The sequence below is a fragment of the Sphaeramia orbicularis genome, chromosome 13 (assembly GCF_902148855.1).
Source record: "Sphaeramia orbicularis chromosome 13, fSphaOr1.1, whole genome shotgun sequence".
Classification (NCBI taxonomy): Eukaryota; Metazoa; Chordata; class Actinopteri; order Kurtiformes; family Apogonidae; genus Sphaeramia; species Sphaeramia orbicularis.
In genome coordinates, this window is record NC_043969.1 from 52,269,211 (window position 1) to 52,282,771 (window position 13,561).

The 13,561-nt window shown below is 38.7% G+C and overlaps 2 protein-coding genes across 3 annotated transcripts in view; one reads left to right on the forward strand and one right to left on the reverse strand.

The window, feature by feature from the left end:
- The window catches only part of LOC115431259 (leucine-rich repeat and fibronectin type III domain-containing protein 1-like protein), a 47,275-nt gene extending 46,097 nt beyond the window's left edge, over positions 1–1,178 (forward strand). The window contains exon 12 of the mRNA XM_030151507.1: positions 1,167–1,178. The gene's annotated coding sequence lies outside the window, so the exon portion shown is untranslated. The remainder of the gene's footprint in view (positions 1–1,166) is intronic.
- Positions 36–13,269, reverse strand: LOC115431270 (neural Wiskott-Aldrich syndrome protein). Of its 2 annotated transcripts, none has more exons than XM_030151526.1 (6): positions 13,008–13,269; positions 8,198–8,462; positions 5,750–5,844; positions 4,246–4,402; positions 3,300–3,473; positions 36–2,000 (listed from the first exon to the last, which is right to left on the reverse strand). In XM_030151526.1, exons 1-6 carry the CDS (start codon positions 13,140–13,142, stop codon positions 1,309–1,311), a joined length of 1,518 nt encoding a protein of 505 aa, XP_030007386.1. In that variant the 5' UTR covers positions 13,143–13,269; the 3' UTR covers positions 36–1,308. The 2 variants fall into 2 exon arrangements, with proteins under 2 accessions (XP_030007386.1, XP_030007387.1); XM_030151527.1 differs by having other exon boundaries at positions 8,198–8,472; positions 13,008–13,073.
- Between the last annotated feature and the right edge of the window lie 292 nt (positions 13,270–13,561).

Consider the following 13,561-nt stretch of genomic DNA (forward strand, 5'->3'; position numbering starts at 1 on the left):
AGAATAGAAATGTTAAAAACAGAACTGAGCATCGATTCAGATTCTTATATTTTTTTATTCCGTTACTTTTGACAGATACTCTGCTTATATATGGAAAAAATTCAAACTTAATTCTATACACTAGTAACATATTATTCTTCAAAGGCCAAAAATATGTCTTTGTTTGATATTCGGAGGCCTGTTTTCCATGTGAACGTCCCACATTAGACCAAACTCATACCTGTGGAAGGACACATTTGACCTCTGTACGTCCAAGCAGAGTTCAAGTCCCTTTAAGGACCACAGCCAGTGACTGACAGCAGGTAAAAAAACCAGGGGGATTATGGGTAGAGACATCCTGCAGCAGCACCGGGTCATCAGTACAGCAGGTAAAGCACCAAAAAACAAAAAACACACACATTTATTACATCCAACGGCAGAGAACGGTCCACAGACAGAACATAAAGGTAGAAGCACAAAGTGTGTGAAACTGCATTAGTCTGAAGCTCCACTAGAGGGCAGTCAAAGGCAGCTGAGTCCAGGATCCACACCGACACCATCTGAAGTGGATCACAACCAGGACCAGAACAAAACAATAACCTAGAAATAAGAACAAATACAAACTTTTATCTGTTTCAGAGGGGGGGGGGAAGTAACATTTAAGGATGAAAATGTTTACATGAGCAAACTCTCCTTTAAAAATGTGAATAACATGAACAAACGTCAGTGTAACTGGACCAGTGTTCTGTCTCCGTTTGTTATTTCTACATCTTCATTCTATCGCTCAGATCCAGTGGCTCTCCAAACACACATTTAAGAACAGACGGAATATTCCACTGGTTTAGATGAAAATAGTTCAGGGTTTTTGTTAAAGGATAGTTCGTAAATGTAAATATTTGTACTTTTTTTTTTTACATTACATGTGTATTTGTCATTATTTCTAGTTTAGTGTGTTCTTGTTTGACTGGTTCTGATCCACTTTAGATCCTACTGCTCTGAATGTGGAACCTGAACTGAACTGACAGGTCATATTTTCAGTGTGATTTGGATTGGACCGTTGTTTGGACCCGTTTGCCCCCACCCCTACCCCAGCAGGTACAGAGGGTAGGGGGGTCTTCCTGGAGGTCTTTCTGGGGATCTTCCTGGAGGTCTTTCTGGGGTATGGTGGGTTGGGGGTCTTTCTGTAGGTCTTCCTGGGGGTCTTTCTCAGGTACGGGGGTCAGGGGTCTTCCTGGGGGTCTTTCTCAGGTACAGTGGGTGGGGGGTCTTCCTGGGGGTCTTCCTCATGTGTTCCGCTCTGCTGCTCTCCTCACATTTGCTGCGTAAACCCTAATAGTTGAAGCGTGCCATGGTGTGCGGCTGTGTCGGTCCTCCGTTGGACTTGTCCCTCAGCATGGTCAGCGCCGTGTTGGAGAAGTCCTTGAGGACGTTGACCGTCTCCCTCTGCAGCATCAGTGACTCCTGGACGAACTGGTGCTGACTCTCCACCAGCAGCTGCACCGACTGGGCCAGCGCCTCCAGGGACCGCGACACCGACGTCAGCAGCATGCGCCCCGCCCGCTGCTGCTGCAGGCTCTGGGACGCCAGCTGGGACACCTGTTCGTGGACACGCCCCGAGGACGCCCCCGCCGGGAGGGGGTCGGATGGGTCACAGGAGGGGGAAGGGTCGGGCCGGGCGGAGGTAGCGGACGAGGAAGACCCGGCGGGAGGGGGCTGAGGGGCAGAGTCCGATGAGGGTAACGGCAGCGAGGGGGCAGGGACACAGGGGCCCGGGGGCGACAGGGGCGGGGCAGCGTCCACGTCAGACACGGGGGGGAAGTTGAGCGAGGTGGAAGGTCTGGAGGAGGTGTGGTTCTGGATGTGGTTGTGGTTCTGGCTGTTGGTTCTGGAGTAGGTGTAGACGGGTTTCAGCCTCATCAGGGCGTCGTCAGGGAGGGGCTCCAGGGACGTGGGCGTCGGCGGGACGACGGGGACGGACAGGGAGGAGTCATCGTCCTCGTCCATGTCCATGAACCGCTCAGCTGAGAAACAGACCAGGTAAAAAAAAACAGGATTTAAAACCAGGTCCAAGAACTGGATTTAAGTTTAAGGAGTCCATTTTGTGTTTTGTTTTTTTATATATACCGCCCCCCAGGTTTGAAGTTCATTTTCTTTTCTTTTCTTTTCTCCACAGATCACAGCAGTACTCATTCTAATGTTCCTTTGTTATAGAACAGGTTTATACCTTTAATTAAACTAATTCAGTGGTTCTAAACTGGTGGGTCATGACCCTACAGTGGGTCCAGTCCTATTTCCAGTGGGTCTTTGGGCCTTTATCTGGGTTAAAATAATATCATTAATCCAATCCTGTTTTATTTAATGGATCTGAGCCCCGTCCATTCCCACTCCCCAACAGTAGGGGGCAGTAGTGCACTGTAATGACACTGAACAGCAGACATTTAACAGAATAACAGAAGAACCAAAGGTTTGTTCATGTTTAAACTCAGGTCTGACACCGACTCCCTCACATGTGGTTTTTCCTCCACTGGACTCAAACCTCAGTGGGTTGAATTCAATCAGTGACTGAATGAACTTGAATACTGAACTGAGTTCACTGTTTGGACCTGGTTTAGATCTGTGTCGTCTCCACCTGCTGCTCACTGTGGTTTATTATCAAACTGGTCTGGGTTTCACGCTGGGACATTCTGGATTAGCTCAGGTTCAAACACAACATCTGTTTATTAAATATATTGACTTTAACTCAGTGTTTTTCAGCCTTGGGGTCAGGACCCCACATGGGGTCGCCTGAAATTTCTAGTAATTGATAAAAATAAAAACTGACTAATAAAAAAATATATGGTGAGTTGAGAGAGACAATCCCAACACATAAAAGACATGACAAACTGAGTGTGAAACTGCAGCACTGTGGTTCTGTTTCTGTGTCAAATGTTCATTGTGGTCAGTTTCAGATGCTGCAGCTCTTTCATAATTCAAAGTTTGAGTTCTTCTTTGTTCAGTATTAATTGTCCTCCTTGTAAATCACAGCTGGACTGACTGTACATATCCTGACCAAGGAAAATAAAATTCTCACTTTGTGCCATAATCTACACCTGGCTTTTCTGCCTCCATCCATAATAATATACATTATATAGACTAAATTTCCTCTAAAATTAACATTTATTTGCAACAGAGTACAGCAAACTATCACATTATCAAAAACAAATTATCCCAGACCAGTTCCGAACCAGTGGTCTCCATATCCTTCTGTTCTGGATGTGAACATGTACATTAAAGTTCAAATCTAACAGTGTGTGTTTGTGTGTGTGTTCTGTTGGACTCACCTCCAGGGTCTTTGTCTGGGGAGGACAGAGGTGAAAAGTCGTAGGAGTTCTCTGGTAAAGGAAGGGAGTCATCAGTCACACCGAGGTAAGCGAACACAGACGGGTTGGACGGGGTACCTTTACCGGCAAGTTTAGAGAAACTGTCGTCATCCAGGTCCACATCACTGTCTTCATCTGAGAACCAACATATGGACACCACAGCAAGTATGAAGAAGAACAACAACAACACAAACAACAACATCATCACAGAGTTCAAATTCCAACACTTTCCAGAACATAAACTAAAATCCAACCACTTTTCAGACCTTAAAAACACAACATTGAATTCTTAGTATTTTCCTGGACCCCACTGACCCGTACCAACCAAGGTTATTATCGTTAACAAAAACTAATGAAATGACAAAAACTAGAATTGTAAAAACATTTTCGTTAACTGAAATAAATAAAAACTATAATTAAAAGAAAAAACAATAACTAACTGAAACTGTATTGTGTGTTTACAAAACTAACTAAAACATATAAAAATGATGGATAAAATTCCCTTCGTTTTCATCTTTGTCATGTCTGATTGATACGAAATCAATTTATTTCACCAGAGCAATTTTAGCTGGTGGCACTTCACGGTCTGACATTTCTCATCACTTGTGGTTTATAGTCGTCTTCTTGTCCTAACTCTAACTGGAAACGTGGAAACTAAAGTTGGGAGAAAGTCTTGTATGGGATTTATTTGAATATGACGGGGAGAAAGGTAAAAGATATGAAAAAACTAAACTAAAAAAAATGAAAACTAATAAAAACTAGCAAACCTGCTCTAAAAACTAATTAAAACTGAATGAATTAGAGAAAAAAGTCAAAACTAAATAAAATTCAACTAGAATGAAAAATCCAAAACTATTAGAACCGTGGTTCCGACCAGTGCCGACCCTGCCTACAGGTGGTGCCTCACCTCCTTTGGGGCTCATCAGAAGTATTTTGTGGACCATCTTCTCCAGAGGGCCCAGGTTCTTCTTCCTCAGGTTCTTCCCGTTCGGACCACGCAGCGCCACGATGCGCCGTTTGGCATCACATTTAAGATCTGCCCATTTTTTCATGATCTGACGAACCTGGGATTAATGAAAGCCTGTGTTAGAAAGTGTGTTCTGCCACAGAACTCTGAACTTAGATCTTTAAAGTTCTGCTCACTTTACTATTCAAACAGTTCTGTCCTCATTGGTCACACCTTCTACTGTGGTTTGTTTAATCAGAATAAATGGGAACAATTATTTAAAAAAAAACAGGTTCCTCCAACTGTAAAGTGTCAATGTGATAGAGAGGGAGACGTCCATATGGTTACCATGGTTACAGCACAGTCCACTTCATAAACATCCACTGAGTCATTTTGGGTAAAATAACAAAAGTTAACAGACATCTGATTATGAAGCACCGAGGCATCATGGGAGTTATGTTTGTTTATCTTCTGTTTCCTGTTGTCTTTTCATTCTAATGAAACAAAAAGCTGAAACACTGAAGAAACTTCCCTCGTTGAACTGAAACCAACAGTTCTGTGAACGTGTGAATGTCCAACGTCTGTCAAACACTTGTTTTACCAGAAACAAATCATTACTTGGTGGAAAATCGATTTGAGTAATTAAAGTTTTTAGGTGACATCTACTTGTGAAAAAGTGACGTCATGCACTTTAGTTTTAGGAACAGTGTTTATTTTAGTACAGCTCTTGAGTATTTAGTTATGTGTTAATGCGTTCTAATTATTGTGCAACAAATGTCCTTGTTTAAAAAAAAAGGAAATGTATTTTATAGTTGGAATAAATACAAATAAGAGTCATTGTTTTTTAGTTGTTGTAGTTTATAATCTGACAAGTCGACTGTTGACCTCTAACCCTAACTCTAACCCCTGACCCTGTTAAGTACACAAGTCAATAAAATATACAACATGGTCCTGGTCATTTTCACATAAGTGTTACCTCCAACAGTAGTGAATTCTAAACTACCAGTGTGTTGTGTTCAAGTGCTTTTGTTGTCGTAGTAAAATGAATAATGTCTGAAACACAGTTTATGGAGCAGATACTTGAGTAAAACAGTTCTGGATGTGCTCATTCATGTGATACAGCACTTTTTTGTTTGTACATGTTTTGCTTTTGCACAATGTCTGTACTATAAATGTGTAAAATCATCCACTAACAGCAGCAGAACGTTAATAAAACCATCATTTATCATTGACCATGAATCCCTCGTTGCCCTCTGCCATGTTGAAAAGGTCAAAGGTCATTTTCATCTCTTCCAAATTCATTTTTTGCCAGTTCTCCAGTGGAAAATACGATGTGTGTGTGTGGGGGGGGGGGTTCACATGTAAGTTTAGAGTTTATACCTATATTTTCCATCATCCCCATGGCACCTGAAGGCATCATAAATGACTCCATGCATAGAAGTGTTGTGAGTCCAGTTTAACACACCTCCCTGTGGTTTTCTCCCAGAGCGTTGATCTCGTCTGTGATTTCAGCCCACGTCTGCTTCTTTGCTTCAGCTGAAACTCCTTGGTTAAACTTCTCTACAGGAACAGGACACATGAAACGGACTTGAACCACTCAGTACCTTGGACCCAGTACCCAGGACCCAGTAGCAGAGGGAAACCAACCGTATACATGCTTTAGTTTTAGACCGTGTGTTTCCAGGATCATACTTTTCAAACGTACGCCTCCTTCTACAGATCAGGTCTGCACATCTACACCTGTATCTTCTGACCACATTAAAGACTGAAGCACACGTTCATGTTCTCAGGTTTACACTAACATGTTTGGGTTGAAAACATCCTTATCCTCAGATCATAATGAACTCATCCACTCTGTGTCCAACAGTCTGTGGACCCGTTGAATCCAGGTGTTTCTGTTCTAACAGGGGTCTGGGATCCAAAAAAATAAGGACTAATGTCGGAATATAGTTTCATATTATGGGATAGATATCAGTGCATTGGTTTGTTTGGGTTCAATTATTATCTTTGTTGACTCACAGATGGTTTGGACTGAATTTATATCAACACTGATTTAGTTTTTTTTTAAATCCATGACTCTGATTTTCAATGTTCTTCCTCTGAATTTCTAAAATAGTTTTTCCTGCTCTGACTGTAAATAATTATCTTCTACCACATCTAACCATCTACTTTCATCACATCTGACTGAGGAAGAAAAATATACATGTACTTATAAACATAATGAAAAACACACGGGTCAGAATAATCTGTATATTTGCAGATATGTTAAATTAACTGGTTTGGGGTTCCCTTCATTTTACTGATTGGACTGCGATGACAGCGCAGACGGAGCGACTTCACCACAGCTCAGACCTGTTCGTAACATGACGATGCGTTCTCTCTGTCGGATCGTAAGTCGTGTCATTTTGAGCAAAAACATGTGTATGGAAGTAAATCTGTATCATCAGATTTTGAATTTTAAAAGCCATTGAATTTCTAGCACTGATTTTTTTTGCACTGAAATTAAGTATTTGAATTTTTTTTTGTAATGAAATTAAGTATTTGAATTTTTTTTTGTAATGAAATTAAGTATTTGAATTTTTTTGCACTGAAATTAAGTATCTGAAATTTTTTTGTGCGCTAAAATTAAGTATCTGAATTTTTTTGGCACTGAAATTAAGTATCTGGATTTTTTTTGCACTGAAATTAAGTATCTGGATTTTTTTTTGCACTGAAATTAAGTATCTGATTTTTTTTTTGGCACTGAAATTAAGTATCTGAATTTTTTTTTTTGGGCACTGAAATTAAGTATCTGAAATTTTTTTTTGCGCTAAAATTAAGTATCTGAATTTTTTTGGCACTGAAATTAAGTATCTGGATTTTTTTTGCACTGAAATTAAGTATCTGGATTTTTTTTTGCACTGAAATTAAGTATCTGAATTTTTCTTGCACTGAAATAAAGTATCTGAATTTTTTTGCACCGAAATTAAGTATCTGAATTTTTTTTGCACTGAAATTAAGAATCTGAAATTTTTTTGCACTGAAATTACATATCTGAATTTTTTTTTGCACTGAAATTAAGTATCTGATTTTTTTTTTGGCACTGAAATTAAGTATCTGAATTTTTTTTTTTGGGCACTGAAATTAAGTATCTGAAAATTTTATTTGCGCTAAAATTAAGTATCTGAATTTTTTTGGCACTGAAATTAAGTATCTGAATTTTTTTTTTTTGGCACTGAAATTAAGTATCTGAATTTTTTTTTTTTGGGCACTGAAATTAAGTATCTGAATTTTTTTTTTTGCGCTAAAATTAAGTATCTGAATTTTTTTGGCACTGAAATTAAGTATCTGAATTTTTTTTTGCACTGAAATTAAGTATCTGAATTTTTTTTGCACTGAAATTAAGTATCTGATTTTTTTTTTTTTGCAAAACATTCAGACGCAAAAAATTCAGACACAAAAAATTCAGATGTAAAAAATTCAGACACAAAAAATTCAGATGTAAAAAATTCAGACACAAAAAATTCACATGTAAAAAATTCAGACACAAAAAATTCAGATGTAAAAAATTCAGACGCACAAAATTCAGATGCAAAAATTTCACCACATCCCAAGGATCAGCAATGATTCTATCTCAAGTCGAACTGACAGCCAGTCAATCAAGTTATGGTAGGTTGGTCATGTGACACCGAAAAGATTCAGATACTTAATTTCAGTGCAAAACAATTCAGTGCTAGAAATTCAGTGGCTTTTATAATTCAAAATCTGATGAGACAGATTTACTTCCTTACATGTGGTCATTTTCTTTCCTGCCTTTAAATCGTCTGCTGACCCCACCTACAGTTACTGGTCAAACATGACTGTACCACAGATTCAACTCACTGTCAGACCAGTTCATGCCCCTCTAAAGCCCACACTGGATCCTTCTACTCACTGAGTACGATGTATCTGTTCCTTTTCACCGCCTCCAGCAGCATTTTGACCTCAGTGACGGAGAACCTGGGTTTGGATCTCAAACATTTCACTCCTCCAACCTTCAAATCGTCATCATCGTCGTGCCACGAGGCCGACATGGCTCCGCCCACTCCGCTGCTCATACTGTCCTGCTGATAATCCATTGGAGCTGAGTGTGATTTCAGCGCCGTCCAGGCTTGGCACCTCCTGAACCACCTGCCAGTCTGGACCGAAGACACTCTGACCTGTTAACGTCAAGAAACAGAGGAAGACAAAGAGGAATAACAGAAAAACCACAGAGGAAATGAAGAAAGACAGTAGTGAGAAAGAGGGATGAAGAAGAAAACACAAAACAGAAAGTATGTTTCACATGTGCAGAAGGAAAACAATCAGAAATAACAACTATTATTATTCTATTTCCACTTAAAAAACAAAACCAATTTAGATAATACTCCTTATGTCCACCTGCAGCTGCTGACAGTCTCCTCAAAACAACTGTCAAACTATTTCTAATCCAGGCAGAAGGTCTAAGGACTAAAAGTGGAACATTTGTGGTATTTAACTATAGTTAGTACCTACCTGTCATTTGTAGGCACTGTTTTTTATGTAAAATTAATGATATATTTGGCTGGAAGAGTCATGTTTTCTTCACTTTTCTCTGTTTTAATATAATAACCTTTGACTTTACTGAGCTTTTATTAACACTTACATGGTCAGGAAATTAAATGTAGGAAAATACCTGATTTTAACTGGAAAAAAAGCAAAATACAGAGGATAATGTTCTAATAAATGGTGATAAATGTAGACAAAAATTCATTTGGAATTCTCCACATACATAGTTCTAAGTATTTAAGGGTTAAATAAAAGGATATAAAACAGTATTAAATAAAAGTAATAAACATAAGACTAAAACCTGCGCAAGGAAAAGACCATTTTTACAGTTTAATGGGTTTTGGTTCATCTCCTAAACCTATAAAAGAGTGGATGTTAAAAAAGTTAATGAGGTAAAGTGACTGGATGGAGACATTTGGTTTATGTTCAGTTCATGATAGATTTGGCTGAAAAAGTCACACTTCCATCTTTGAGCCTGTTTCCATGACCATAATAATCCAATAACTGGGAGTAATCCGATAATTACAGTCATCAAATGCGACACGTTTAAAGTCACTTCAGAAATGCGATAATTGTAAAACCCTGGTTTACATGTTTCAGTCCATTATTTGATTTCTTTTGGAGTACATACGTATGTTATGACATATGACGTACACTTCCTGTTATTTTCCAAACCTCTGGTTTCATCTGGGATGTTCTAAAGGACGACTTCTGGACTGTGTCTCTGTTCCTGTGTTTCCTCTCGTCAAACAGATGGAGGATGTGCAGAGTTTTCATTTGTTGTAACATAAAATTAGTTTCCTCTTCCTTCCAGAAGTCAGTCGTTGCCAACTTTTCGCTGCTCTGTGCCATGTTTGTTGACCTTTTTCCTTCAGCTCACGGTGTCACTGCATAACTCCAGTTTATATAGATTTTTTCTGTTTGTTTTTACACAAGTGCAGATGTAAAAGAATGAAATAAATCAGATTAATCTCTTTACATGTGTGAAGACATTGGAGTACAGGGGAAAAAATCTAAGTGTGTTAATCTGATTTATTATAATCCGATAACTGCCTTTATTGGATAAAGCTGATCAGATTATCCTGTTTACATGATCACTCAATCAGATAACTCCGGACATTGTAAATGGCCTCATTTTTCTGTTTTAATATAATAACCTTTGAATTTACTGAGCTTTGATTCACACCTACATGTTCAGTAAATCAAATACAGGAAAACACCCAATTTTAACTGAAAAAATGCAAAAGATATTAGAATAAATTTTGATTAATCACTTGGTAATGGTTAAATGTGGAAAGAAACTCACTGATTCTGTTTTACTGGATTCTCATGGTAGTTTTTTAAATTCTATTTTGCTCTTATCGGTTTTATTTATTATTTGATTACCTCTGCATACACCTAGACACAGTTTGGCTGAATAACAATAAAGATTTGGAAGTCACCACAAAAAAGTAGTTCTGACCCAACTGAAAGCTTAATGCTAAAACCAAGACCTGATTTTAAACTTAATAATCTAAACTGGCATCTATCATGGCTTAATCCCTTTCAATTTTGTATCTCCAATAAAATCAGAGAAATTCATTTTCAGATTTTCCATCCCATCCACCCCTGCAGGTCCTTCCTCTTCAGATTTGCTGACATTGATGCAAACTGTACCATATTAAAAATGAGAAACAGAAACAATTTTGCACTTATTTTACGACTGTGCCTCCTCTAACATATTTTGGAGGGAGTTGGAGAAAGTTATTTTTAACTAAACCAAAAAAACATCAATATCTCCAACGGAAATGACTAAATCTGAATGCTCTAATAAACCTTTAATTTTCATCTAATCCTACTGATGGTAAATATCAGATTCATGGGGCTCAGTTCTACAGATCCCACCATAACATTAACATCTGAGTTAAAGAATTATAAATGTATTATAAAACATTAGCCTGAGCAAAAAAATTGCAAATGTGAACACACCCTCGAGCTGTTGGATAATTTATTTTTTAATACTTGATAACTTTTGTATTACACTTTTTCATATTGGTCTGTTTACCTGCTTATTGTTTGTACCAATACTTGAATCTATATGTGATGCTTATTTCTGTTACATGTTGCATCTTTCCACTTATTAATTATCAATAAAGGTTTAATTAAAAATAAATAAATAAATACATACATTTAAAAAAAAAAGACATAATTCTCAACAATTACTTTGAGGAGTCTATAAATATGTTAAATGTCCAATAGGCTCTAAGACCAAAAACAACGACAACAAAAAGCTTTCTTCACCACTTTTGCCACTTTTCCTGAACCCGCTACTTGTACGTAAAGCACATTACGTTACGGCCGCCTAATCACATGACCCCGTTCACCCAATCAGCGACAGCCCTCCCTCCATCTTCCCGCTCATGCCTGGCGGCTCACACGGGTGCAGCCCACCGATTCCGCCATTTCAGTCCGCGGTAACCGACACAGCGTACGAACTAAACTAACCATCTGAGACGGGTTTGTTACAGATACCGGAACATTTCATGGACTGGTTTATTGTTCTTATTTTTTGTTGCTTTTAAATTGTACAGCTTTTTATGTTTTTAATCTATTCTTGTATTTTATTCTTTTATTTAGGTTTTACCTATTCTTCTGGATTTTTATTTATTTATTTATTCATTTATTATTATTTTACAGTTCAATGTTTTTTAATCTGTTCTTGTATTTTACTTTGTTATTTTGTTTTTTTATTTATTTTTCTGTATTTTTTATTTATTTTTGATTATTTTTTTCTAACAGTTCTATGTTTTTTAAATATATTCTTGTATTTGATTCTTTTATTTAGGCTTTATGTAATCTTCTATATTTTTATTTATGTATTTATTTATTTTAGTTCAATGTTTTTAAATCTATTCTTGCATTTTACTGTTATTTTGTTTTTTATTTATTTTTCAGTATTTTTATTTTATTTTTTTTACAGTTTTGTCTTTTAATTTATTCTTGTATTTAACTTTATTTTGTTTTTTATTTATTTTTCTGTATTTCCTATTTTTTCTAACAGCTCTATATTTTAAATACATTCTTGTATTTTATTCTTTTATTTGGGCTTTATGTATTCTTCTGTATTTTTATTTATTACCTCCGCCAAGGAGGTTATGTTTTTGCCAGGGTTTGTTTGTATGTCTGTTTGTTTGTTTGTCTGTCCGTTAGTGTGCAACATAACTCAAAAAGTTATGGACAGATTTGGATGAAATTTTCAGGGTTTGTTGGAAATGGGATAAGGAAGAAATGATTAAATTTTGGTGGTGATCGGGGTGGGGGGGCCCACGGGGGGGGGGGGGGGGGGGGGGGGGGGCACTGATCAGCCTTGGCGGAAGTCTGCGCTCTCCGACTGCTTGTAGTTATTTTTATTTTCATTTATTATTTTGTTTATTGCATTGCACTTTTTTGTATTGTTCTGTTCACCTGTTTATTGTTTGTGTCAGTACTTGAATCTATATGTGATGCTTTTTTCTGTTACATGTTGCATCTTTCTACTTGTTAATTATCAATAAAGGTTTATTTATTTATTTACATTTAAAAAGACGTAATTCTTAACAATTACTTTGAGGAGTCTATAAATATGTTAAATGTCCAATAGGCTCTAAGTCCAAAAACAACGACAACAAAAAGCTTTCTTCGCCACTTTTGCCCCTTTTCATGACCCCGCTACTTGGTACGTAAGACACGTTACGTTACGTCCGCCTAATCACATGACCCCGTTCACCCAATCAGCGACAGCCCTCTCTCTGTCTTTGTTGCGCTCGAGCCTCCCTCCATCTTCCCGCTCGTGCCTGGCGGCTCACACGGGTGCAGCCCACCGATTCCGCCATTTCAGTCCGCGGTAACCGACACGGCGTACGAACTAAACTATCCATCTGAGACGGGTTTGTTACGGATACCGGAACATTTCATGGACCCGAAGCTCTGGTTTAGGAGCCGGTGTGTCATGTACCGACGTCAGTCCTTGTTAACGGACACAAAAGAGGCGTCCGTCGGTCGGTGGACGGCCGGAATGTCCGCTAGCCTTCATGCAAACGCTTTTGCGCATTTCTGTTCGAAACCGATTTTTAGCTGAAACTCTAAACTTACGCTGTAAATGTCGGAATATATTGTGGTGTAAGCGGAAAAGCTGAGTAGTTTATGGACAAAATAATTACCAGGAAAAAATGGCGTTTTTCTCGGCCTGTGTCCCCTCCTTCCTCCGCGGTTCTCCCGAAACTTCGGACTGACGTGAAAAACGCACTGCGCAGACTCCGACGACACAGTTTTTTCCTCCCTTGAACGCGCAACATTTTTCCCTGCGCCGCGCGCCTCCATCTGTCCGTGATGTGAAATGTGCACCATTCACTCCCACTTTCCAACCCAGACACGCACTCCACGTCAAATTCTGCGCATTCTAATTGTCTTTGGCCGATTTAAGCAACAATTAACAGTGAAGCCCTCGAGCCCCGGTGAAAGCCCCGCCCACTGCCTGACTCATGTGTACTTCGGTACCAGTCCGCCATGTTGGCAGAGTTCAACCACATTCATGTCGTTTATTATCATCACAAACACAATAAGTCACGATTTAGTCGACATTAAAAAACGGGAGCAGTCCGGTTCCAGGTCCGTCCGCTAGATGTCACTGCACACCTTCATCTGGGGACAAATACGTGTTTCCTCCTGGGGCAGTACCCAGCAGGGCCTGCAGAGGGCGCCCCGGAGCACGGCT

Coding starts and splice junctions, on each gene's coding strand:
- LOC115431270 (XM_030151526.1), bottom strand. CDS start 13,142: ATGTTGCGCGTTCAAGGGAGGAAAAAACTGTGTCGTCGGAGTCTGCGC. Junction 8,463..13,007: donor AAAAACGCCATTTTTTCCTG/GTAATTATTTTG, acceptor TGACGTTAACAG/GTCAGAGTGTCTTCGGTCCA. Junction 4,403..5,749: donor TGGGAGAAAACCACAGGGAG/GTGTGTTAAACT, acceptor CATTAATCCCAG/GTTCGTCAGATCATGAAAAA.